Source organism: Rana temporaria, chromosome 8, assembly GCF_905171775.1.
Source record: "Rana temporaria chromosome 8, aRanTem1.1, whole genome shotgun sequence".
NCBI classification, from domain to species: Eukaryota; Metazoa; Chordata; class Amphibia; order Anura; family Ranidae; genus Rana; species Rana temporaria.
The window spans coordinates 11,626,565-11,654,020 of NC_053496.1; the positions used below are offsets into that span (position 1 = coordinate 11,626,565).

Genomic DNA, 27,456 nt, shown 5'->3' on the forward strand with positions numbered 1-27,456 from the left:
CACAGAAATGTCACTTACATAAACGCCGCCATATTGAATTAACGTCACCGGAAGTACGTCACACTACATCGCCCGCAGACGCCTTTAGGACGTCACATCCAGGGTGCCCTGAGGAATTACCAATGTCATCGCATTGGATGAAATCGTACGCCGATAAGGTTGCGCAGACCACAACTCGCCCGTCACTGTCTTCCCAACTGAACGGTTCGGCTGAATACCACAACCAAGATGGCGCCGCAAGCCTCACAGTGCGGTTCAGGAAGTCGTCCTCTATGGCCAATGGGATGGAACCAGCTGGACGCGTAGCCTTAGTTGGGAGGAGCTTTGACTGTTCGTTGCCCAATTAGAAGCTCGGGCGGTTGCCCAACTACGGGGCGAGGCGGTTGCTGTTCTGCACCTATAGGAAGTAATCCGCGTTCTGTGACATCCAATGGTGAAGCAGGCAGGTGGTTCGCTCGGCCAATCCGGGAGCAGTGGGCAGTGCGGACTGAGCCTGGCAGGGAGGGAGAGGGGAATGGTGATGCTGGGAGGTAAACATCCACTTTGTGTGAGTTGTATGTGTGCCCCGCTCTGAGGACATGGGGGTCAGTCATGTGACCTCTCCCTTTCCCCTTCATGTACATTGATATGAGGGGGACCATGTGACCCTAAAATCTGTGTCACCTCCCCCTGGCCTGGTACTGACCTCAGGAGGACACCTACCTCTGATCTCCTCCAATGGTCAGACTAAGGGAGGCCAGCCTTGTCTGTGAGGAACCTCCTGGTACTTACCTCAGGAGGGCACCTACCTCTGATCTCCTCCAATGGTCAGACTAAGGGAGGCCAGCCTTGTCTGTGAGGAACCTCCTGGTACTTACCTCAGGAGGGCACCTACCTCTGATCTCCTCCAATGGTCAGACTAAGGGAGGCCAGCCTTGTCTGTGAGGAACCTCCTGGTACTGACCTCAGGAGGGCACCTACCTCTGATCTCCTCCATTGGTCAGACTAAGGGAGGCCAGCCTTGTCTTTGTGGAGCCTCCTGGTACTGACCTCAGGAGGACATCTACCTCTGTGGTCTCCTCCAATGGTCAGGACAGGAGAGGCCAGCCTTGTCTATGAGGATCCTCCTGGTACTGACCTCAGGAGGGCACCTACCTCTGTGATATCCTCCATTGGTCAGGAGAGGTCAGCCTTGTCTGTGAGGAACCTCCTGGTACTTACCTCAGGAGGGCACCTACCTCTGATCTCCTCCATTGGTCAGACTAAGGAATGCCAGGCTTGTCTATGAGGATCCTCCTGGTATTTACCTCAGGAGGGCACCTACCTCTGATCTCCTCCATTGGTCAGGAGAGGCCAGCCTTGTCTGTGAGGATCCTCCTGGTACTGACTTCAGGAGGACACCTACCTCTGTGTTCTCCAATGGTCAGGACAGGAGAGGCCAGCCTTGTCTACGAGAATCCTCCTGGTACTGACCATTAGAGGACATCTACTCTGTGATCTCCTCCATTGGTCAGACTAAGAGAGGTCAGCCTTGTCTATGAGGATCCTCCTGGTACAGACCCACACAAGGACAATTTACCTCTGTGATCTCCATTGATTAGGACAGGAGAGGCCAGTATTTTCTATGAGGATCCTCCTGGCACTGACCTCAGGAGGACACCTACCTCTGATCTCCTCCATTGGTCAGACTAAGAGAGGTCAGCCTTGTCTATGAGGATCCTCCTGGTACTGACCTACACAAGGACAATTTACCTCGGTGATCTCATCCATTGGCCAGAAGAGGCCAGCCTTGTTTATGAGGAGCCTCCTGGTACTGACCTTAGGAGGACACCTACCTCTGTGATCTCCTCCATTGGTCAGGACAGGAGAGGCCATGATTGTCTATGAGGAGCCTCTTGGTACTGACCTCAGGGAGTCACCCACCTCTGATCGCCTCCATTGATCAGGACAGGAGAGGCCAGCCTTGTGTATGAGAATCCTCCTGGTACTTACCTTAGGAGGACATCTACTCTGTGATCTCCTCCATTGCTCAGACTAAAGGAGGCCAACATTGTCTGAGGATCCTCCTGGTACTGACCTCAGGAGGACATCTACTTCTGTTTTCTCCTACATTGGTCAGGAGAGGCCAGCCCTGTCTATGAGGAGCCTATTTCTACTGACCTCAGGGGGTCACCCACCTCTGTTATCTCCTCCATTGGTCAGGACAGGAGAGGCCAGCCTTGTCTATGAGAATCCTGGTACTGCCTTAGGAGGACATCTACTCTTTGATCTCCTCCATTGGTCAGGACAGGAGAGGCCAGCCTTGTCTGAGGATCCTCATGGTACTGACCTCAGGGCGACACCCACCTTGGTGATCTCCTCCATTGGTCAGAACAGAAGAGGCCAGCCTTGTCTGTGGATCCTCCTGGTACTGACCTCAGGAGGACATCTACTTCTGTTTTCTCTTCCATTGGTCAGAAGAGGCCAGTCTTGTCTATTAGGATCCTCATGGTACTGACCTCAGGGCAACACCCACCTTGGTGATCTCCTCCATTGGTCAGAACAGAAGAGGCCAGCCTTGCCTAAAAGGGTCCTCCTGGTACTGACCTCAGGAGGGCACCTAGCTCTGTGATCTCCTCCATTGGAAAGGAGAGGCCTGCTTTGTCTTTTGAACATCCTTTTGGTACTGACCTCAGGGGGACACCTACCTCTGTGATCTCCTCTTGTGGTCAGCTTAATGGAGGTCAGGCTTGTCTATGAGGATTCTCCTGGTACTGAATTCAGGAGGACACCTGCCTCTGTGATCTCTTACATGGGTCAGGAGAGACCAGCCTTGTCTGAGGATCCTCTTGGCACTGACCTCAGTGGGACATCTAGATCTGTGATCTCCAATGATCAGGGGAGGAGAGGCCAGTCTTGTCCATAAGAATCCTTTGGTATTGACCTCAGGGGGACACCTACCTATGTGATCTCCTCCATTGGTCAGGGCAGGAGATGGCAGTCTTGTCTATGAAGATCCTCCTGGCATTGAGCTCAGGGTGACTGCTGCATGTGTGCGTTACTTCATTGGTATGCCAAGGGGGCCAGCCTTGTCTGAGGATCCACTTGACCAGACATTGACCTCAGGGTGTCTGTTTGAGATCCTTCAATAGGAGGCCAGCCTTGTCTATGAGGATCCTCCTGACTAGGCAGTGACCTCAGGGTGTCTGAATTCCTTCAATAGGAGGCCAGTATTGTTTGTGAGGATCCTCCTTACCAGGCATTGATCCCAGGGGACCTTCAGTGGGAGACCAGCCTTGTCTATGAGGTTCCTCCTGACCAAGCACTGACATCAGGGTGTATGTCTGAGTTCCTTCAATAGGAGGCCAACCTTGTCTTGTCTATGAGGATCCTCCTGACCACACATTGACATCCGGGTGTCTGAGGTCCTTCAATAGGAGGCCAGCCTTGTCTATGAGGATCCTCCTGACCACACATTGACATCCGGGTGTCTGAGTTCCTTCAATAGGAGGCCAGCCTTGTCTACGAGGATCCTCTTGACCAGACACTGACCTCAGGGAGTTCCTTCAAGTCCTTCTTACCGATGAATGGCCATTTCTATACAATCAGTGGGGTAGATTCAGGTACATTTGCGCTTTTTTTGCGGAGGCGCAGGGCAACGTTTTTGCCCTGCGCCCCCTCAAATTTACTGCGCTGCCCTTGATTCACGGAGCAGTAGCTCCGTAAATTGCGTGGGCGCGCCGGCAAAATGCCCGGCGTAAGCGCGCGCAATTTAAATTATCCCATAATTCCCGTTCCCGCGCCGATCGTAGAGCGCATGCTCCGTCGGGAAACTTTCCCGACGTGCATTGCGGCAAATGACGTCGCAAGGACGTCATTTGCTTCAAAGTGAACCACTTACGCAAACTACGTAAATTTGAAATTTCGCGACGCGGGAACGACGGGTATACGTAACATTGGCTGCCCCTGCTAATAGCAGGGGCAGCCTTACGCGAAAGACGCAGTACGGAAACGACGTAAACTGCGTACGCAGGGCTCGCGTAACGTTGTGAATCGGCGTTAGTATGCAATTTGCATACTATACGCTGAGCACAACGGCAACGCCACCTAGCGGCCATCGCAAGAATGCAGCCTAAGATATGCGGGCATAAGAGCCTTATGCTGCGCATATCTTAGGCTGCAGTCGGCGTAACGGGGTTCCTGAATAAGGAGCATTCGTTACGCCGGGGCAAGTAAGCAATTGCGCTGCGTAACTATGGTTACACGGGCGCAATGGCTTCTTGAATCCGGGCCACTGTCTTTTATTAGTGCTGCATGAATGGCTCTGATTTGACGGTTTCTTTCCTTTGCAGAGAGATGGCGGAGCAGGGGTTCCTCATGGAGGTCTGTGTGGATTCTGTGGAGTCCGCAGTAAATGCTGAACGAGGAGGTAAGTTTTACCTAAGTAGCTGTAATCCCAATCACTGAAATCTCATGGAAGCTTTAGGCCGGGTTCACCAATGTGCAAATTGGATGCAGTTTTCCCCGCATCCAATCCACATGACAGGCGAGTGTGAGCGGCTCTCTATGGAACCGGTTCACACATGTCCGGTGGGTGGCCGCGGTCCGCATTCCAAAAGGGTCCTGTGCGTCAGTTAGCCCAATTTTTAAAATAATGTTAAAGATTGTGTTACACAGAGTATATAGATACCCAACATGTCACGCTTGCGCACACTCGGGGAATGGCGACAAACTACAGTACTTAAAGTGGAGTTCCACCCAAAAATGGAACTTCCACTTCTTGGAATCCCCCCCCTCCGAGGTCACATTTGGCGCCTTTCAGGTCTAACACAGGTATTTGCTCCCACTTCCAGGCATAGATCAGGGTGACCTACACCACGTCCGGTGCCTACTCTGTCCTCCCCCGCTGTCTTCTGGGAGACACACAGGTCCCAGAAGACAGCAGGGACCATTCGAATCGCGCAGCGCGACTCGTGCATGTGCAGTAGGGAATCAGGAAGTGAAGCCGCAAGGCTGCACTTCCTGATCCCCCTTACCGAGGATGGCGGCGGCGGCGGACAAATCGGCTTCGGCTGCCGATATCGCGGGCACCCAGGACAGGTAAGTGTCCGTTTATTAAAAATCAGCAGCTGCAGTATTTGTAGCTGCTGGCTTTTAATATATTTTTTCGGTGGACCTCCGCTTTAAAAATGTCTACAGGTTACCAGTTTAGAGTTACAGAGAAGGTTTAGGGCTAGAAGTATTGCTCTCACTCTAACGATGACGGCGATACCTCACATGCGTGGATTGAATACCGTTTACATTTGTGGGCGCGACTAACATATGCATTCACTTCTGCGCATAAGCAAGGAGGGATGGGGCGCTTTTTTATATATATATATTTTGCACTGTTCATTTTTTTTATAATTTTTTTTAGCACTTTTATTGCCTTCACAAGTAATGTAAACATCCCTTGTGACAGTAATAGGCAGTGACAGGTCTTCTTTATGGAGGGATCGGGGGTCCCCAAACGCTCCTCTGCTCTTAAAAGCATTCAAAACGCAGTGGAGTGTTGTGCTCGCCCCCTCCCTTGGACTACAGGAGAGTCAGGACGCTCTCATCTTGCAGATAGAAAGGAGATATATATATATATATATATATATAAGGGGTAGCCATCTGGGGACCTCTGGGCCCTTTAACCTCTTGACGGCCTCAGCTTTGTGCGGTGATATCTGAATGATGGGTGCAGCTACAGGCATCATTCAGATATCGCCGTCTTCAGCCGCCAATTCTATACACGATAATAACCATCAAAGCGGCGATCCCACCGCTTGATCGTTCTTATAGGCAGCGGGAGGGGACGTCCCCCCCCTCTCCCGCCGCCATCCGGTGCTTCTCCGGGCTCTCCCATGCCATCGGGGGCCCGGAGAGCGAATCGGTCAGCGCTGCTGGAAAGCATAGAGATGACTGGTAACCAGATGGTCACCAGTCATCTCTATGACCGTTGGAGGCCCATGCGCAACGTTCTGACATCACGCCCGGTACCCGGAAGTAAACAAAGCCACAATCGCGGCTGTCGGCATTTGATTTTTTTTTCACAGATTTCATGCTTGTAATCCTGGAGGAGAAGTGTGGGGTCTTATTGACCCCACATCTCTCCATAAAGAGGACCTGTCACACTGATTCCTATTACAAGGGATGTTTACATTCCTTGTAATAGGAATAAAAGTGATCAAAAAAGTTTTTTTTTAAAAAAAAGTGTAAAAAGAAAAAAAATGATGTAAAATAAAATGGGGGGAAAAAAAAAACGCCCCTGTCCCCGTTATCTCGCGAACACGCATGCAAGTCCCGCCCACATATGTAAACACTTTTCAAACCCCACATGTGAGGTATCGTCCCGTGCGTTAGAGCGTGTGCAACAATTCTAGCACTAGACCTCCTCTGTAACTCGAAAATAGTAACCTGTAAAAAATGTTAAAGCGTCACCTATGGAGAGTTTTAAGTACCGAAGTTTGGCGCCATTCCATGAGTGTGCGCAATTTTTTAAAGCGTGACATGTTAGGTATATATTTACTCGGCATAACATCATCTTTCACAATATACAAACACATTGGGCTAACTTTACTGTTTTTTTGTTATTTTTTAATTCATGAAACAGTTTTTTTTCCCAAAAAAGGCATTTGAAAAATTATTGTGCAAATACAGTGCGAGAAAAAAAGTTGCAATGACCACCATTTTATTCCCTAGGGTGTCTGGTAAAAAAAAAAAAATATAATGTTTGGGGGTTCTGATAAATTTTCTAGCAAAAAAATTTTGATTTTTTTACATGAAGGAGAGAAGTGCCAGAATTGTCCCGGTGGTAAAGTGGTTAATAAAAAAAAAAAAGGGGGGGGGTTGCCATCCGGGGCACTGGGGACCTTTAATAAAAACAAAAAATAACAAAAGGGGGGTTGCCAACCCGGGCCCCTTACAGGTATACTGCCTGTACCCCCCTGGTGGTGACATTGCTGGATCTCATCTCATGTTTTTATTTCCTTTTAGGTGCTGGAAGGATTGAGTTGTGCGCTAGTCTGTTAGAAGGAGGAATTACACCAACCATAGGTGAGAATATGATCGATCTATTTAGTAAACTTTCATTCGATTGGATATCTCTGTCCCATTGGTTCAGAGTGTGACGGCTACATCGCTGTCGCCCAGTTATGGGAGGGTGTCTTTGACGTCCTTCCAGAACCGCCCCCCCTGAGGCGCACACCCGGCACGCTCTGTGATAACTGTATCCTTAGCCACAGCTGATCACAGATCGGGTTAAAGGGACAATAACAGTGGCCCTTTACCATGTGATCAGCTGTGTCCAATCACAGCTGATCACGATGTGAAACACACTTGCCGATTATCGGCTTTTCTTGTCCTCATTCTGTCACAGTGTGAGGAGAGAGCTGGTAACTTGCTAGTGTGAAAGGACACTTTTACACTGATTTATCAGTGTAGCCCCCAACAGTGCCGCATATCAGTGTAGCCCCCAACAGTGCCGCATATCAGTGTAGCCCCCAACAGTGCCAGCCTATCAGTGTAGCCCCCAACAGTGCCAGCCTATCAGTAGGGATGCACTAATATATTGGCGCCTGGGAAATGTAGTTCCAAAACATCTGAGGGTGCCGAGGTTCCCCATCACTGCCCTGGAGACTACAATAGCGGTAGTTTTAATTTTTTTTGTATGTCACTTGATATTCCTGCAATGGTCTTGGAAATGCAAAAATGTCAGTAAAAACGCACTGAAGTGAATTTTACGACAAACTAACCCAATAAACTACCCAAATATTTTGGTAAAATATAAAAGGCAGAGGTTGCAGTCGAGTAAATAGATGCCCAACATGTCAAACCCTAAATTTGCACGCGCCTGTGAAATGGAGACAAACTTCAATACCCTATACAATATCTAACAAAAGTAAGTACACCCCTTGCATTTTTGTAACTATTTCATACTATCTTTTCATGTGACAACACCAGGTAGGGTTGCCACCTCATCCCTTTAAAACAGAACACATATTAATTACACAGGTTCTGTGGCTGATTAAGGTGGTAATTAAACTCGCCTAATGCCTTATCTGCATTAAATTAGCCACAGAACCTGTGTAATTAATATGTGTTCTGTTTTAAAGGGATGAGGTGGCAACCCTAACACCAGGGCCGAGATGCGGGAGGGTGCCGCCGCTAATTGAGAAGCGGGGGGGGGGGGGTTGCTCTGGGGACGTCTGGGCCCCTTACAAAAAAAAGGGGGTAGCCATCTGGGACCCTGGGGACCTCTGGGCCCTTTAATAAAATAAATAAATATATGTGTGTGTGTGTGTGTGTGTGTATATATAAAATATATATATATATATATATATATTTTTTTTTTTTATTAAAAAAAGGGGGGGGGGTGGGCCCTGGGATGCCAGTTTTGTTTGGGTACAGCGTTGCATGACCGCGCAATTGTCAGTTAAATTAACACAATGCTGTATTGCAAAAAATGGCCTTGTCCGGAAGGAAGGGGGTTCCTTGTAATACAAATCACTCCATATTGCTTTATATAAAGGTTTTTATTTTTTTTGTGTCTCTCTCTAGGTCTGTTGCAGATAGTGAAGCAGTATGTGCAGATTCCGGTATTTGTGATGATTCGGCCGCGGGGAGGAGACTTCCTTTACTCAGACCGCGAGGTGGAGGTGATGAAGGCCGACATTCGGCTCGCCAAAATCCACGGGGCGGATGGACTGGTGTTTGGAGCCCTGACAGAGGATGGCAGAATTGATACAGAACTGTGCATGGATTTACTTGGTAAGGAATTTATAATAGATACACTCGCTGGCCACTTTATTAGGTACACCTTGCTAGTACCGGGTTGGACCCCCTTTTGACTTCATTTTAATAGATGAGGGCAGTAGAGGGAGATGTATGCAGAGTGGGGGGGGGGGGGGGAGAGGGGTGCAGAGCTCAGAGCCGAGACAGGGTGGAAGTGCGATGTGGACAGTCTGTGAAAGACACTGTGCATAGAGCACCCCCTGAACTCTGTGCATAGAGCACCCCCTGAACGCTGCACTCTGTGCATAGAGCACCCCCTGAACGCTGCACTCTGTGCATAGAGCACCCCCTGAACGCTGCACTCTGTGCATAGAGCACCCCCTGAACGCTGCACTCTGTGCATAGAGCACCCCCTGAACGCTGCACTCTGTGCATAGAGCACCCCCTGAACGCTGCCCTCTGTGCATAGAGCAACCCCTGAACGCTGCCCTCTGTGCATAGAGCAACCCCTGAACGCTGCCCTCTGTGCATAGAGCAACCCCTGAACGCTGCACTCTGTGCATAGAGCAACCCCTGAACGCTGCACTCTGTGCATAGAGCACCCCTTGAACGCTGCACTCTGTGCATAGAGCACCCCCTGAACGCTGCGCTCTGTGCATAGAGCAACCGCTGAACGCTGCGCTCTGTGCATAGAGCAACCGCTGAACGCTGCGCTCTGTGCATAGAGCAACCGCTGAACGCTGCGCTCTGTGCATAGAGCAACCCCTAAACGCTGCGCTCTGTGCATAGAGCACCCCCTGAACGCTGCGCTCTGTGCATAGAGCAACCCCTAAACGCTGCGCTCTGTGCATAGAGCAACCCCTGAACGCTGCACTCTGTGCATAGAGCAACCCCTGAACGCTGCACTCAACTCTGTGCATACCGCACCTCTGAAACTGCACTCTGTGCATAGAGCACCCCCTGAACTATGTTCATGGGGCACCCCCTAAACTCTGCGCATAGGGCACCCCCTGAACTGTGTATTCTGTATGTAGTGCAATCCTCAACTCTGTGCATAGAGCACCCCCTGAACTCTGCACACTGCGCATAGGGCACCCCCTGAACTGTGCACTCTGTGCATAGAGCACCCCTATACTCTGCACTCTGTGCATAGAGCACCCCCTGAACACTGCGCATAGGGCACCCCCTGAACTCTGTGCTTAGAGCACCCCTATACTCTGCACTCTGTATGTAGTGCAATCCTTCACTCTGTACATAGGGCACCCCCCTGGACTCTGCACACTGCGCATAGGGCACCCCTGAACTCTGCACGCTGTACATAGGGTACCATGAAGCTGTACCCCTGAACCTAACACAGTGTTCCTGCCCTGCAGCAGTGATATCTTGCCATGCACCTGAACCTGAGGGACCATCAACACACCTGGAGACCGTTAAATGGGCTTTGTTAAAGGCAAAAGAAATTGGGTTAGGTAACCAGTGTACAATATAGAATATAGTTCTATGCAAGTGCAAACAGCCTCACCATAGAGCACAGCATAGAAATGACATATTTGGCAATGCCAAGAGGAGGAAGTTGGCTAAAGTCCCTCTGGCTTTGTAGTAAGAAAGTCACAGCTCCTGAGTGGAGTCGGGCGAAAGGCCGTTGCCCTACCTGTCCGGCCTGCATGTCTCTATAGATCTGAGGAAGTCTCAGCTCCACACATCGGCCTGATATCAGAGCCACAGAATACTGCAACAGTCTCTTAGCACGGTCTCTCCTGGTTGGGACAGCTGACAACGGATGACATTATTTCACCTGCTAAGACACTGGTGCATTTTAGGGTTATAGGAAGTCAGAGATTCACTTTCTGATGTGGGCATGGCGGGGGTTTTGGGGCTCTGTTTGGGGTATAAGCAAATTATTATTATATTTGTTTTTTTTTTGTCTTTTACAGCTGTCTCTCGCCCCCTTCCTGTCACTTTCCACCGAGGTGAGTAGCATCCAGCCATAGTAAGGCGACTCTGTACTCAAAAGTCAGAGTGTGCCCTTGTAGTAAATCTGCCTGAATACAGCAACACACCCCCCCCCCCCTTTTTTTTTTCTAATTGTTGGAATTCTTTTTTATTTATTAGCTGACAATTAACCACTTCGGCCCTGGAAGATTTACCCTCTTAATGTCCAGACCATTTTTTGCATACGGCGAAACTGACAATTACACGGTCGTGCGACGTTGTACCCAAACAGAATGTCTTCCCCCCCCCCACAAATAGAGCTGATGTTATTTGATCACCTCCTGCGGTTTTTATTTTTTGCACAATAAATAAAAGGGCGACAATTTTGAAAAAAAAAACACAATGGGGTTTATTTATGAAAGGCAAATCCACTTTGCACTACAAGTGCAAAGTACACTTGAAATTGCACTGAAAGTGCACTTGGAAGTGCAGTCGCTGTAAATCTGAGGGGGAAAAAAAACCCTGGTCACTCTACTAATAACACTGTCTGGAAAGGGGGGGGGGGGTAACATCAGGGGGCGATCGAAGGGTTAACAGTGTGCCTAGCCAGTGTTTTTACTATACTGTGTGTGGTCGCAGGGACACAAATTCCATCCTTTCCCTCCCCGTCAGAACGGTGATCTGCCTTGTTTACATAGACAGATCGTCGTTCTGGCACACTGCGACCAACGATCGGCGGGTCCCGGAGGACATTATTATTATTATTATTATTATTATACAGGATTTATATATAGCGCCAACAGTTTGTGCAGCGCTTTACATCATCAGGGAAGACAGTACAGTCACAATACAATTCAATACAGGAGGGATCAGAGGGCCGGCTCGTTAGAGCTTACAATCTACAAGGGAGGGTCAAGTGGAACAAAAAAATATAAAATAGAGGGCGCTAGACCCATACAATATATGTAAAGTGCCGTGAATCAATAAATAATTGACAATCAAATAGCAACATAAGTATCAAAATATAGTCCCAACAAATTGCAGTCGGCGCTGCGCTTTGAAAACCACACAAAGTGAAGTTCAAATGTGATCATATGAAAGTATATTAAAACGATGGATAGAGTCCACTTCTTATTTAACAGTGATTCTGTGAAAAGAAAAAATGCCACCACCGCTCCTGAATAATTTTCAATTCCACCCAAGGTGCTTTAGAAAACGAATTGCTCTTACCAGAGCTCGTTGACCCCTTTAGTGAAAAAGATGGTCAACTAAGCTTATGCAGGATTGTGCCTGCACACATGTAGATATGGACAGACCGCTTTGCAGATTCAGGAACTCCAAACGGGATTGTATGCAAGAGAAGAAAAGCCAGGAAGCCCAATAGAGTGATACCGTTTAATTTAAAAATATAAAACATACATAAAAAACAGCCAAATGGCTCCTTACATTAGGGGGTGCCCACCCGGCACTGAGGCTGCGGACCTGTCACCGCTGGAAGCGGTTTCAATAGTGGGATTCGGTGGGGGAATGAGAGCCGCCGCTGACAAACCATCCGATCGATCCTCTCCGACACTCCAGAGCACGGGGGGGTACGTCACGTGACCAAGCTGCCTCCGACGTACGTTTCGTTATGTTAACGTCATCAAGTGGAACAAAGGGTAGTAGGTGTGGGGGGTGATCAGATGGACAAAATTAAAGTACAGTTGTTAGGTGTGGGTAGGATAGGCTTCTCTGAAAAGGAGGGTTTTCAGGGATCCTCTAAAAGCTAATAGAGAAGGAGATAGACGGACAGATTGGGGTAAGGAGTTCCATAGGCTTGGAGAGGCTCTAGAAAAGTCCTGGAGACGAGCATGAGAGGAGGTGATGAGAGAGCTAGAGAGAGAGTAGGTCTTGAGAAGAACGAAGAGAACGATTAGGTTGGTATTTAGAGACTCGGTCAGTGATGTAGATGGGGGCAGAGTTGTGGAAGGCTTTGTAGGTAGTTGTTAGTATTTTGGATTTATTTGTTGGGTGAGCGGAAGCCAGTGGAGGGATTGACAGAGAGGGGAAGCAGAGACAGAGCGGTTGGTAAGGTGGATGAGTCTGGCAGTAGCATTCATGATGGACTGAAGGGGGGATAGAGTATGCAGAGGTAAGCCAATGAGGAGGGAGTTGCAGTAATCGAGGCGAGAGATGACCAGGGAGTGAAATAAGAGCTTTGTTGTGTCATTGGTTAGAAAGGGGCGGATTTTGGAGATGTTGCGGAGGTTGAGGCGACAAGATTTGGACAGTGATTGGACGTGGCGCTTGAAGCACAGTTCAGAGTCCAGGACTACTCCTAGGACTTTGGCATGTGGGGATGGGCTTATGGTTGTGCCATCAATTTTGACAGAGAGATCAGGGTAAGGACATCGGGTACCGCGCACCCGCTGATCGGCTTCCGCTGTGTGTAATCAAGCCGTCGGCGGCACACATGAGCGCCCCCTACCTGGAAGTGTTGGATCACGTACTGTATGTATATGTATATATATGTATATACAGTGTGTGTGTGTGTATATATATATATAAAAACCCTGTAGCGGTAAAACTGCTATGGGGTGGACTTTAACCGAATAACCAGAGTATGTGAAAATCCACCATATTGTCCTCCGCTGGGCTCTTTGATTGGTCAGTTTCCTGCAGCCATAGTTATGATGTAGCCTCTTTTGTAAGAGTAATGTGAATCCAGGTACAACGTCGTCTCTGTTCTTGTGTTGCAGCGTTTGACATGGTGTATGACCCGCTGTTGGCGATGGAGACTCTAATATCATTGGGGTTTGAGCGGGTGCTGACCAGCGGGTGCGACAGCTCGGCACTGGAAGGCTTGCCTCTAATAAAGAGATTGGTGGAGCAGGTAAGTTTGGAGCCGATTCCACTCCATGTACACCGTAGGTAGGCAACCTGGGGTCCATCCGGCTGTTGCAGAACTACAAGTCCCATCATGCCTCTGGGAGTAATTGTAACTGCCAGGCTTGCAATGCCTCATGGGAAATGTAGTTCCACAACAGCTGGCGGGCCCCAGGTTGCCTTCCCCTGATTGTACACTAATACAATGCTCTTCTTGTACAATGCCGTTGATTTACTAAGGGGGCAAATAGACTGGGCAAAGTGCGGTTGCACCAGTGCTTAGTAAATGAGGGGAAGGTTTACTTTACAAAGAATATCCAATCACATGCAAGTGGGGGAAAAAAAGATTTTTTTTTTTTTTTTTTCTTTCACATGATTGGATGATGAGCTCATTTACTAAGCTCTGGAGCAACTGCGCTATGCAAAGTGCACAATAGTAAATCAACCCCGCCTTTTTCTCTTCCGTTCATGGACGGACACAGCATCCCTTGACAGTAGGGTTATGCACCTTCCTTCCAGGAGAGTTTATAAACTCTCCTGGAAGGAAGGTGCATAACCCTACTGTCAAAGGATGCTGTGTCCGTCCATGAACTCAGAGAAATGGATTTTACGGTGAGTACAAAAATCCTATTTTCTCACTCCATTGTACTGTATCTACGTCTCTGGAGATTCTTATCACCAATCCTGACATAACGGTATTTATTTTATTTCAGGCAAAAGGCCGGATCATAGTGATGCCAGGTAAGAAAATTCACCGTTGTGTCACACGATATTTTAACTACTTGCCGACCAGCCGCCGCAGTGAAACAGGGCGGGTCGGCTCCCCTGCGCGAGAGCCCGTACTATAACAACGGCTCTCTAAGCGGCCACTAGGGGCGCGCGCTCGTCCCTGACTCCCGTGGCCGGCGCGATCGCCGCCGGGCACCCGCGATTGCTCATTACAGAACGAGGACCGGGAGCTGTGTCTGTAAACACACAGCTCCCGGTCCTGTCAGGGGGAGAAATGCCTGACCGTCTGTTCATACAATGCATGGGTGCTCAACCTGTGGCTCTCCAGCTGTTGCAAAACTACAATTCCCATAATGCCTCAGCCTTTGGGAGACATGCTTGTACCTGTCAGCGGCTTGCAATGCCTCATGGGAATTGTAGTTCCGCAACAGCTGGAGAGCCACAGGTTGAGCACCCATGATACAATGTATGAACAGGAGATCAGTCATTTCCCCTAGTGAGGCCACCACCCCCCCTACAGTTAGAACAGGGAACATACTTAACCCCTTCTCCGCCCCCTAGTGTTAACCCCTTCCCTGCCAGAAAAATATGTAGAAGAATACGTATCGGCCTAAACTGAGGAAAAAAATAGTCTTTTTATATAGTTTTGGGGGATATTTATTATAGCAAAAAGTAAAAAATATTCATTTTTTTTTTCAAAATTGTTGCTCTATTTTTGTTTTTAGCGCAAAAACTAAAAACCGATCAAATGCCACCAAAAGAAAGCTCTATTTGTGGGAAAAAAAGGACGTCAATTTTGTTTGGGAGCCACGTCGCACGATCGCGCAATTGTCAGTTAAAGCGACGCAGTGCCGAATCGCAAAAACTGTCCGGGTCCTTTAGCTGCCTAAAGGTCCGGGTTTAAGTGGTTAAAGGGGTTGTAAAGCTTTGCTTTTTTTCACCTTAATGCATCCTATGCATTAAGGTGAAAAAACATCCAATGCTTACAGGCCCCTCCGTTTTACCTACCCGAGCCCTCGAAAGTGGGTGGTATGGGGGAGGGGGGGGGGGCATGTCAGAGCACAGGTGATTCTGTCTGTATTACAGTAATTATACGAGTAGTGGAGGTTCACCCTAAAAAAAAAATCTAACAATACATTGAGAAGACTGATTACACTGCGGGTATGCTCGTTTTTTTTTTGTTTTTTTTTCCGTAAATACCTCGTTATCCCCGTTTCATCCCTCGGCTTCCGGGTATGATTCTTGCTGGACTGGGCGTTCCTAGTTAATTGACGTTCCTCCGACCGGCGCATACTGCGTGTCACGACTTTCCGACAGAAGCCGAACGTCATTGCGCAGGCGCCGTATAGAGTCGGCTCTATTCGGCGCCTGCGCAGCGACGTTCGGCTTCTTTCGGAAAGTTGTGACGCGCAGTATGCGTCGGTCGGAGGAACGTCAATCAACTAGGAACGCCCAGACCCGCAAGAATCATACCCGGAAGCCGAGGGATGAAACTGCGATAACGAGGCATGTACAGAAAGAAAAAAAAAACCCAGCATACCCGCAGTGTAATCAGTCTTCTCAATGTATTGTTAGAATTTTTTTTTTTAGGGTGAACCTCCACTTTAAATAAGGTAAAATAATATGTGACTTTCTGTTCCTGTAGGGGGCGGTATAACAGAGAGGAACCTGCACAGAATCCTGGAGGGCACTGGAGTTGAAGAGTTCCATTGTTCAGCCCGATCTACCAAGGAATCATTAATGAAATACAGGTACACAGCACAGCGCTAAAGTACTACGGTGTTAAAGATATAGAAGTGATGTATAACTGGTCGTTCCAAGAACCGGCCCATCGATACATAAATACAGAAATGAGTACAGTGGAACCTCGGATTGTGAGAAACGCAGTTAACAAGCGTTTCGGAATCCGAGCGCTGTATTAGAAAAAAAAAAATACTAACTCGGTTTGCGAGTGTTGTCTCGCAATACAAGCAGGATTCAGGCCAAAACAGTGTGCAGTACTGCGTTTGGCCTGAGGTGGGGGGGGCGCTGGAGCCGAATGGAAAGACACAGAAATACCCCGTTCCCGAGCCTTTCCAAGGTTTGCCGAGGTGTCCTCGGCCTTTCTGGCCGTTTCCGAGGCTCTCCGGCGCCCCCCACCTCTTGCCCCTCTTGTCCCTTTTGGCCATAGGATGACTGAGAAATGACATATTACAGGTGGTTTATTCTGACCCCAACAGGTCAATAAGAGTGTCTCATTTAATGTGTGTAACATAGACGGTTTAGATGTTAATTAAGTCAACCTGGCTGTGGTGATGGAGCTTTCTGTGAATGCATTCTGTTGTCCATTGTGCTAATTAGGTCTGCTCCTGAGATATTTCATTGTGTATGCTAATGACACTGTTTTGTGTGAAAATACTATTGATAATAGATGTGGAATGTGACTTGTCAGCTGTAGTAATTAACTCCTCTAGATTCAGTGCCAGAATGTCTGTCTGGGATGTGGATTGAGGGGGAACTATTTAAGCACCCATTGTGTGATGTTTTGGGTGGAGAGTTTCATTGTCCCTGTGATTACTGTTGCATGCTTGTAACTGTGTGAAAAGTGGTGATGTCTGCGCTGTGATATGTAAATGGTGCCAAACTCACAAAGTAAGTAGATGGACCACAGGGTGAGTCCTAAAACTAAGTGGGTGGTAAACAAATACAAAACAAAATAATATCAACACAAATAGGTAGGGAAGAGGTTTACACAACTAAATGATCAAAAACAATGTGAACCTAGAAGAGTCAAGCCTCAAACACTAGGTCATGCAGTAGTGGCAAATAATGACGCAGTCACCGTGAAATCCCAACCACATATAGTGCAATAAGCAATATTATAATGGCATCTAGTGACAAATCTAGACAATCTTGAAAAAATAACAATACAAAAAAAATATAAAAATAAAGTCCAAAAAAATATATATAGAACAAGTCCACAGTTGTGTAAACCTCTTCCCTACCTATTTGTGTTGATATTATTTTGTTTTGTATTTGTTTACCACCCACTTAGTTTTAGGACTCACCCTGTGGTCCATCTACTTACTTTGTGAGTTTGGCACCATTTACCTATCGCAGCGCAGACATCACCACTTTTCACATTTATTCTACTTTTCTGGCAAGGACAGTTTATCAGGTGTTTGCTAGCAGTGCCCCCTAGCTATAGTCCCCTGATAGCGCAGGAGCCCACCTTACACATGCTTGTAACTGTATATAACAAGGCTGAGTTACCATTTAAAGCATTCATTTGTTTGAACCAGAGACAGAGCTGTGTGTCTCGTCCTTCTGGGGAATTCTTATGGATCGTGTCTGCTGGATTGTTAGAGTGTCGGATAAGCTGTCTTGGGTTGGTGGAATGGGAAATCGTTAACGGTGTTAACCCCTGACCGTTACAGCTGCGATTTTTTTTTTGTCAGGCCTGCGATATTGCGGCGGACATATCGGACACTTTTGACACTATTTTGGGACTATTCACATTTATACAGCGATCAGTGCTATAAAAATGCACTAATTACTGTATAAATGTGACTGGCAGGGAAGGGGTTAACACTAGGGGGTGAGGAAGGGGTTAAATGTATACCCTGGGAATGATTCTTACTGTGTGGGGGGAGGGGACTAACTGAGGGAGGTGACCGATCTGTGTCCCTATGTACAAGGGACACCGCATCGGTCTCCTCTCCCTGACAGGACGTGGAGCTCTGTGTTTACACACACACAGATCCACGTCACCGCCGATCGCGGGTACCTGGTGGACATGGCGGCCACCAGGCACGCGCACCGGCATCTCAGCGATGCGCCGGGCACAGTTTTTCCCCACTGTGCACCCCCAGCGGCGTGCGTGGGGAATGCAAATTAAAGGACGTCCAGGGACGTCCACCTGGCAGATAAGAGCCGCGCTGTGGACGTCTTTCGTCTACAGCGCGGGTCTCAAGTGGTTAAAACCACCGAAAGAAAGCTCTATTTGAGTGACAAAAAGATAAAAACTTCACATCAGTACAGTGTAGCATGACCGCGCAATTGTCATTTAAAGTGACCAAATATGTCTTATTTATCCAAAGAGGAGGAAAGAGACGTCAGAGTGTTTTTCAGTTTATGAAGGTTTTTGATTTGCAAAATTTTATAGCAAAAAACTAAAACGCTTTTTATATCAAATATATTTACAGTATCTCACAAAAGTAAGTACACCCCTCACATTTTTGTAAGGGCCCTTTCACATGGGGCGTATCAGTAATGATCCGCCTCCGTGTGTCCGTAAGCTCAGCGGGGATCGCTCCGTATATCCCCGCTGAGCCGTCGGCTCACAGGGCGGTCTCCGCACACTGTGCAAGGACCGCCCTGTCTTTTCTCCGCTCTTCCCTATGGGGGGATCGGATGAACACGGACCGCTGACACCCGCAATCACATAGGGACCAATGTATGTCCCTTTTTCATCCGCAACGGATGGATGAAAATGCAAACATACGGTCCGCACATGTGAAAGGGGCCTAAATATTTTCTTCTATCTTTTCATGTGACAACACTGAAGAAATGACACTTTGTATCTACAATGTTGTGTAGTGAGTGTGCAGCTTGTATAACAGTGTACATTTGCTGTCCCCTCAAAATAACTCAACACACAGCCATTAATGTCTAAACCGCTGGCAAGAAAAGTCAGTACACCCCTAAGTGAAAATGTCCAAATTGGTCCTTTTCCCTTCCCTCAGTGTCATGTGACTCGTTAGTGTTACAAGGTCTCAGGTGTGAATGGGGGGCAGGTGTGGTAAATTTGGTGTTATCGCTCTCACTCTCTCATACTGGTCACTGGAAGTACAACATGGCACCTCATGGCAAAAAACTCTCTGAGGATCTGAAAAAAAATAATTGTTGCTCTACATAAAGATGGTCTAGGCTATAAGGCTTCATTTTCACTGGCGTTTTTACAGCCACTGTTGTTAGGCTTTTTTACAGCTTAAAAAGCCTGTCCATGTTTATTTTGTAAAAAAAAAAAAAAAATTTTTTTTTTTTGTGAGCTGCAGCTTTAAAAATGCAGCGGTCGCGTTTTTGCGCGTTTTTGAGCGTTTTTTAACGTCTGGCGTTTTTACAGCTCTACTCTGGAGCTTCAGAACGCCCTGGTCCTGCGTTTTTCTTACAGCTCAAAAACGTCTATGTGGGCATGATGCCATAGAATAACATGGACAGGCGTTTTTAAGCTGTAAAAAAACGCTCAGAAAAGTGGCTGTAAAAACGCCAGTGGAAATGAAGCCTTAGAAGATTGCCAAGACCCTGAAACTGAGCTGCAGCACGGTGGCCAAGACCATACAGCGGTATAACAGGACGGGTTCCCCTCAGAACAGGCCTCGCCATGGTCCACCAAGGAAGTTGAGGTCACATGCTCAGCGTCATATCCAGAGGTTGTCTGTGGGAAATAGACGTATGAGTGCCGCCAGCATTGCTGTAGAGGTAGAAGGGGTGGGGGAGGGGGGGTCAGCCTGTTAGTGCTCAGACCATACTCTGCACACTGCATCAAATTGGTCTGCATGGCTGTCGTCCCAGAAGGAAGCCTCTTCTAAAGATGATGCAAAAGAAAGAGTTTGCTGAAGACAAGCAGACTAAGGACATGGATTACTGGAACTGTGTCCTGTGGTCTGATGAGACCAAGATAAAGGTATTTGGTGTCAGATGGTGTCAGGTGTGTGTGGGGGGGGGACCAGGTGAGGAGGACAAAGACAAATGTGTCTACAGTCAGGCATGGTGGTGGGAGTGTCATGGTCTGGGGCTGCATGAGTGCTGCCGGCACTGGGGAGCTACAGATCATTGAGGGAACCATGAATGCCAACATGTACTGTGACATACTGAAGCAGAGCATGATCCCCTCCCTTCAGAGACTGGACCGCAGGGTAGTATTCCAACATAACGACCCCCAAACACACCTCCAAGATGACCACTGCCTTGCTAAAGAAGCTGAGGGTAAAGGTGATGGACTGGCCAAGCATGTCTCCAGACCTAAACCCTATTGATCATCTGTGGGACGTCCTCAAACGGAAGGTGGAGGAGCGCAAGGTCTCCAACATCCACCAGCTCCGTGATGTCATCATGGAGGAGGGGAAGAGGACTCCAGTGACAACCTGTGAAGCTCTGGTGACCTCCATGCCCAAGAGCAGGTATCCTCAAACTACGGCCCTCCAGCTGTTGCGGAACTACACCTCCCATGGAGCATTGTAAAACTCTGACATTCACAGACATGACTAGGCATGATGGGAATTGTAGTTCCTGAACAACTGGAGGGCCGTAGTTTGAAGACCCCTGCCCAAGAGGGTTAAGGCAGTGCTGGAAAATAATGGCGGCCACACAATATATGGACACTTTGGGCCCAATTTTGACATTTTTCACTTAGGGCCCCGATGCATGTCAATGGTCTTGATGCGAGGGGGGCACCCGCGACTGCTCGTTACAGGGCGAGAACGGGGATGTGTGTGTAAACGCACACATCCCGTTTCTCTCAGGGGCGAGGAGACCGATCGTGTGCTCATACAATGTATGAACACAGTTCAGTCTCTTCCCCCTACAGTTAGAACACACATTAGGGAACATATTTAACCCCTTGGTCGCCCCCTAGTGTTAACCCCTTCCTTGCCAGTGACATTTTTTACAGTAATCTGTGCATTTTTATAGCACTGATCGCTGTATAAATGTCAGTGGTCTCAAAAATGTGTCAAAAGTGTCCGATCTGTCTGCCGCAATGTCAGTCACGATAAAAATCGCAGATTACCACCATTACTAGTAAAAAAAAATGCCATAAACCTTTCACCTATTTTGTAGACACTATTACTTTTGCGCAAACCAATCAATTTATGCTTATTGTGATTTATTTTTGGTAAAAAATTTTTTTATAAGAATACATATCAGCCTAAATTAAGGAAAATGTTTTTATTTTATTTTTTTAAATTGGGATATTTATTATAGCAAAAAGTACAAAATATTGTGTTTTTTTTTTTTTTTCCTTAACCTCCCTGGCGGTATGATTCTGTCTGGAATTACGTACCAAAAGCGGTACAATTATTTGCAAGGAAATTTGGTGTTTTATATTGTAGGTCTGTAATTCTTAGGAATAACTCACCTAAATCTGACCAAGCCAGAGTCTAGTAGGCATCCCGGGTATGACATTTTTTTAAAAACAAAATTATAAATTATAATAGAATAAATAATTATTATTAATTATAACAAATAATAATATAATTCTAATAAAAATTATTCAATAATGTAATCAACTCAAAATCACAGAAATTTTCTCAGTTGCAAAATTGTCGAATGACGAATTTCCCCACAAATCGCTATCGCACAATTCTGCAAGTGATTATAATTTATTATCGCTGTTTTTTAGCTGATCTAAAACCATTTTTGACATAAAGGGACACTTTTGGTTGCTATGGACAATCTACAGTTTGCAGGGAGAAAGAAAGGTTTTTATTATATAAAAGTACATGTAGGGCACTGGACAGACCACTAGGGACAAGGGGGGGGTGTATTTTTTTACATACAGTACTGTAATCTATAAGATTACAGTATACTGTATGTATTGTGTTTGTTTACGTTTTTGAATTTGGCGCCGTTCTCCGCTCCCGTGCGTCGTAACGTCGCAGGGAACGGAGATCAGCGGCTCAGGAGGACGCTGTGTGAGCGAGGTCCCGCTCGCTCACACAGCGCAGTGACATCGCTGGATCCAGGGACAAGGTAAGCCAGCGCACGCTGCAGGCTCTGCATAGCTACCCCGAGCGTGACTCGGGGTTACCGATCGCAGCATGAAAAACCCACCCCGAGTCACGCTCGGGAATACCGCCAGGGGGGTTAAATTGTCGCTCTTCTTTTGTTTATAGCTCAAAAAAAAAAAAACGCAGAGATGATCAAATACCACCAAAAGAAAGTTCTATTTGTTGGGGGGGGGGGGGGGGGGGGGTTTACATCAATTTGAGTGGGAAAAAAAAAAAAGATAAAATGCATACTGCGCTTCAAAAACTAGGGATATACAATACATTGGGTTATGACTAAGGCCTTATAGGCTGAAACGCGTCGACCTTTCCAATTTGCGTTTGTCTACTGTGGCCTGTCAATAAATATGTCAATTGTTTAACCACTTCCCTACGGCCGTACGACTATTGACGGCCGCAGGGTGGTTCTAAATCTCTGAGCCGCCGTCAATTGACGGCAGCTAATTTCCGCGTTCCCCGCGCGCGCTCCCGAGCGCGCAGCGGGGAACTTCTGTACTGGCCGTGTCCCTTGGACACAGCCAGTCACAGATCGCCGTGAACGGCCAATCGGAGCGGCCGTTTCCTAGGCGATCTGTGCGGCCAATGAGAGATGATCTCATATGTTTACATATGAGATCATCTCTCATTCCCGGCTCTCGCAGACAGCGGTGCTCTCAGGGGAGAGAGGAGACGGATCTGTGTCTCTTGTACATAGAGACACAGATCGGTCACCCCCCCCAGTCACCCCCCTTCCCCCACAGTTAGAACACTATATAGGGAACACACATTTAACCCCTTCCTCACCCCCTAGTGTTAACCCCTTCCCTGCCAGTCACATTTATACAGTAATTAGTGCATTTTTATAGCACTGATTGCAGTATAAATGTGAATGGCGCCAAAAATGTGTCCGATGTGTCCGCCATAATGTCACAGTCGCAATAAAAATCGCAGATCGCCGCCATTACTAGTAAAAAAAATAATAATTCTGTCCCTTATTTTGTAGGCGCTATAACTTTTGCGCAAACCAGTCGCTTATTGCGATTTTTTTTTTTTTTTTTTACTAAAAATATGTAGAATACGTATCGGCCTAGACTGAGGATAAAAAATGTTTTTTTTTTTTTAAAAATTGAGCCATTTATTACAGCAACAATTAACATTTTTTTATTTTTTTTTCAAAATTGTCGCTCTATTTTTGTTTATAGCGCAAAAAATAAAAACCGCAGAGGTGATCAAATACCACCAAAAGAAAGCTTTATTTGTGGGAAAAAAAGGACGTCAATTTTGTTTGGGAGCCACGTCGCACGACAGTGCAATTGTCAGTTAAAGCGACGCAGTGCCGAATCGCAAAAAGTCGTCTGGGCAGGAAGGGAGTTTAAGTGCCCAGTAAGGAAGTGGTTAAGAGCAGCGACCGGAGTGCGGATCGTCTTTTCCTCATATACAATACATCACAATAAAAAAAAAAAAAAGACAACATTGATAAAGTAGTCGAGCAATAATAATAATATTGATAATAAAAAAATTAAACTTTTAAATCACATACCCAGCCACTACATACATATAAATAAAAAAGGTGTATATCCTATGACCCTATCAAAGTGGCCTTTTTTGGTTTAACAAAAGTTTAAAATACCAATTGGAGATTGAATACCACCAAAAAGCTTTATTTGTGTGAAAAGATAATATGGGGTACAGTGCTACATGACTAATTGTCACTCAAAAATCTGAAAATTGGCCTGGGCAGAAAGGGGGGGGGGGGTAAAAGTGCCTGGTGGATGCTTTTCGTGTATGATTTTTATTTATTTATTTATTTTTCACGCAAAAGCACTTAAAAAAATGAATAATTACATTTTTTATAATATAAATAAAAAATATCCATTTCGGTTTTCGGCAAAGTGCATCCTGAATTTTCGGTTTTCGGCCCACCACTTTTTCATTTTGGCGCACCGCTTACTTTTAAGGAATCCTCTGTGATCATGCTGTTTTCTGTTTCCCAGGAACCACTCCGTATGTATGGGAGCCGCCATCACTACCTCAGAGTATGCCATCAAGGTTGCCGATGTGGCCAAAGTCAGGACATTGAATGCCATGGCAAAGAACTTCCTGTGACGTGACACGCCGTCCTCTAGGGGGAGCTGAAGCCGTGAGATGGAGAAGGCGGAGCAGAGACTTCTTCCTGCTAAAACTCTGCTGGCTGGTGGACAAGTCGATGGGGGCGGGCGGTGGGGGGACCTCGGTGGAAATGCTGCTGCATGTTGGGCTCTTGTACTAATGATCGAGGGGATTGGATGAGGGATGTGGCTCATTGATCGGCAGAACTGTGATTGTTCAGTGGGTAGACCATATCTGGGCTCGCAAATACTGTGACCCCCCCTCCCCTCACAGTGGGTGCATTGTGAGTATAAAGTCATTCCTTCCCTTTTATGACGTGTTTAGAATTCTTCTGGATCCACAAATTCCATTTCGGTCTCCATTGTCTTCTAGAAAAGAATACACATAACTCGGAGATGGACACTCCCAGCCTACTTGGTCTTATTTATTCAGGGCCAGATTCACATAGGAGAGCGCATCTTTGTGCGGGCGTAACGTATCCTATTTACGTTACGCCTCCGCAACTTTGACAGGCAAGTGCAGTATTCTCTAAGCAAAGTTGCGGCGGCGTAGCATAAATAGGCCGGCGTAAGCCCGCCTAATTCAAATGTGGAAGATGTGGGCGTGCGTTATGTAAATTTATTGTGACCCCACGTAAATTACGCTTTTTACGAACGGCGCCTGCGCCGTCCGTGAAAGTATCCCAGCGCGCATGCTCCAAATTAACCCGCAAAAAAGCCAATGCTTTCGACGTGAACGTAAATGACGCCCAGCCCTATTCGCGAACGACTTACGCAAACGACGTAAAACGTGAAAAATTCTACGCTGCTCCAACGTCCATACCCAACATTGGTTTGCCTCATCTACGCCTCATAGAGCAGGGGTAACTTTACGCCGGAAAAGGCCTAACGTAAACGGCGTATCTGTACTGCGTCTGCCGGGCGTATGTTCATGAATAGGCGTATCTAGCTGATTTTCATATTTCTAGGCGTAAATCAGCGTACACGCCCCTAGCGGCCAGCGTAAATACGCAGTTAAGATACGACGGCGTAGGAGACTTACGCTGGTCGTATCTTAGAGAAATTTTGGCGTATCTCCTACGTGAATCCGGGCCTCAGTGTTGGAATATTTATCGCTGGTCCGGTGCCCCCTTTTTCTGTTCTGGGTGGCACAGACTCCTAAGGCAGTTCTTCCCCCCCAGACATTGTAATAAAAAAGGACACATAGGTAAGATTTGCTGTATTCACTAGCCAAGAAGAGACCAACGCGTTTCGTCAAATGAGGATGAACGGGCCAAATTCTGATCAGTGTTTACAGTTGCTACATCAACGTTGTTGGCTTGACCCCCATGCTGACGACACACAATGTCTCCCAGGTCTGGGGTGGTGTACGGCCAAGTTTTACAGTTGCTACATCAACAACGTTAGCTTTTAATTTTTGCACTATGAAAAAAAAAAGCTAACGATTAAAAAAAAAAAAAAAAAAAAAAAAAAAAAAAAAAATATATATATATATATATATATATATATATATATATACACACACACACATATACATACGTACCTCGTCGGGTCTGGCATCCGTCTGCGGCTTCGGTGGTGTCCTCGTCGGGTCCGGTGTCCTTCTGCGGTGTCCTCCCCGCTCGATTTCTGCTTCCTGCGCTGAGTTTAAAATACTGCGCCGGCATATACCGAGCGCAGTACACTCATGTATAGTCGGGCAGGCTCGTCTCTCTTGTCGCGGTCACGTCCTGTGCGTCCAAGACGTGACTGAGAGAGGAAGCCGAGCCTGCCCGACTATACATGAGTGTACTGCGCTCGGTATATGCCGGCGCAGTAGTTCAAACTCGGCAGGGGAAGCAGGTATCGGCGTATATCGCGCACCCACGATTTTGCCCTGAATTTCAGGGCAAAAAAGTGCGCGGTATACGCCGATAAATACAGTATGTTTTACTTTACTGCTATAAAACACATCCAATAAAATAAAACTTTTTTTTTTTTTTAATTTCATCATAAATTTAGGCCAATATGTATTCTGTTACATTATTTTTGGTAAGAACAAATCCCAGTAAGCGTATATTGATTGGTTTGCGCAAAAGTTATCGCGTCTACAAACTATGGGATACTGGTATATACTAGATTTTTTTTTTTTTTTATATTTTAATACTAGTAATGGTGGCGATCAGCAGGACTGCGATATTGCAGCAAACAATCATACACTAACTGACACTTTTTGGGAACCAGTGACTCTAATACAGTGATCTGTGCTAAAAATATACAGTGTCACTGTACTAATGGGAAGGGGTTAAACATCTAGGGCAATCTAAGGGTTAACGGTGTGCCTAGCCCGGCGGATTAATGCGCCGATGTACATGAATCTACCCCAATGATTGCAATCAGAACATCATATTCCACCTACGGCTGTTTCTGTCATTTTAATATTATTTCAAAATAGAGCTCAAGTTTAAAAAAAAATAAAAATAAAATCCCAAATAATAAAAAAATAAAAATTCCCACATAAAATGTTTTGCATTACAGGTAAACTGTTTTGTGGAAGTGTTTTTTCTTATCTATTCCTATCCACTCGTTCCTGGCATCTTTTGTTTGCAAGTGGAAATCCAGTATTTTTTTGGCAGAAAATTAGAACTTTAGCAGAGACTCTAAGGAATAAAATAGCGATCGCTGCAATTTTTAATGTCACACGGTATTTGCGCAGCGGTTCTAAAAATGCAATTTTTGGGAAAAAAATATTCTTTAAGGCATTAAAAAAATTATAATTTTAATTTTATATTTATATAATTTTTTTTATGCATTAAAGTGTTATTTTTTCCCCCCGAAAAAATTGTGTAATTATATATATATATATATATATATATATATATATATTACACATTTTTTGGGGGGGGGAAATATTACTTTAATGCATAAAAAAAAGTATATAAAAATAAAATTAATAATTTTTTTTTTTTTTTTCTTCACACAATCTATCTCTATTCCATTTTTTGTAATATATAAAATATGATGTTATCCAGAATAAATAGATACCTAACATGTCACGCTTTAAAATTGCGCACACTCTTCTGTTAAGGAAGAAAATAAATAAATTGCGCACGCTCGTGGAATGGCTACAAAAGACGGCACTATTGCTTTCGTTCTAACATGTGGTGAAAACAGATAGCTGAATTCACGTAGATGTGCCTAACTTTAGGCGGGCGTAGCGCATCTCCTATACGCTACGCCGCCGTAAGTTAGAGAGGCAAGTGCTGTATTCACAAAGCACTTGCGTCCTAAGTTACGGCGGCGTAGCGTAAATGTGCCGGCGTAATTGTGTAAAAGAAAAAAAAATACAATTCACAGGACACCACATCGGGTGAGGTATTTCA

The 27,456-nt window shown here is 46.3% G+C and overlaps 2 protein-coding genes across 3 annotated transcripts in view; one reads left to right on the forward strand and one right to left on the reverse strand.

Moving 5' to 3' along the window:
• The window catches only part of LOC120946678 (cytochrome c oxidase assembly protein COX15 homolog), a 30,498-nt gene extending 30,200 nt beyond the window's left edge, over nt 1-298 (reverse strand). Inside the window, exon 1 of the mRNA XM_040361299.1 lies at nt 19-298. The gene's annotated coding sequence lies outside the window, so the exon portion shown is untranslated. The remainder of the gene's footprint in view (nt 1-18) is intronic.
• CUTC (cutC copper transporter) lies at nt 299-24,407 on the forward strand. Of its 2 annotated transcripts, none has more exons than XM_040361303.1 (9): nt 299-442; nt 4,311-4,387; nt 6,979-7,038; nt 8,542-8,751; nt 10,650-10,685; nt 13,386-13,519; nt 14,226-14,253; nt 15,887-15,992; nt 23,981-24,407. In XM_040361303.1, the coding sequence occupies exons 2-9, from the start codon at nt 4,315-4,317 to the stop codon at nt 24,090-24,092; spliced, it is 759 nt and encodes a 252-aa protein (XP_040217237.1). In that variant the 5' UTR covers nt 299-442; nt 4,311-4,314; the 3' UTR covers nt 24,093-24,407. The 2 variants fall into 2 exon arrangements, with proteins under 2 accessions (XP_040217237.1, XP_040217236.1); XM_040361302.1 differs by lacking the exon at nt 299-442 and adding an exon at nt 447-530.
• The last annotated feature ends 3,049 nt before the right edge of the window (nt 24,408-27,456 follow it).

What these genes read in the sequence shown, in the direction of transcription:
- CUTC (XM_040361303.1), top strand. Translation starts at nt 4,315, where the DNA reads ATGGCGGAGCAGGGGTTCCTCATGGAGGTCTGTGTGGATTCTGTGGAG. An exon ending in ACTGTGCATGGATTTACTTG is followed by an intron (nt 8,752 to 10,649) that starts GTAAGGAATTTA and finishes TGTCTTTTACAG; the next exon opens with CTGTCTCTCGCCCCCTTCCT. An exon ending in TCCTGTCACTTTCCACCGAG is followed by an intron (nt 10,686 to 13,385) that starts GTGAGTAGCATC and finishes CTTGTGTTGCAG; the next exon opens with CGTTTGACATGGTGTATGAC.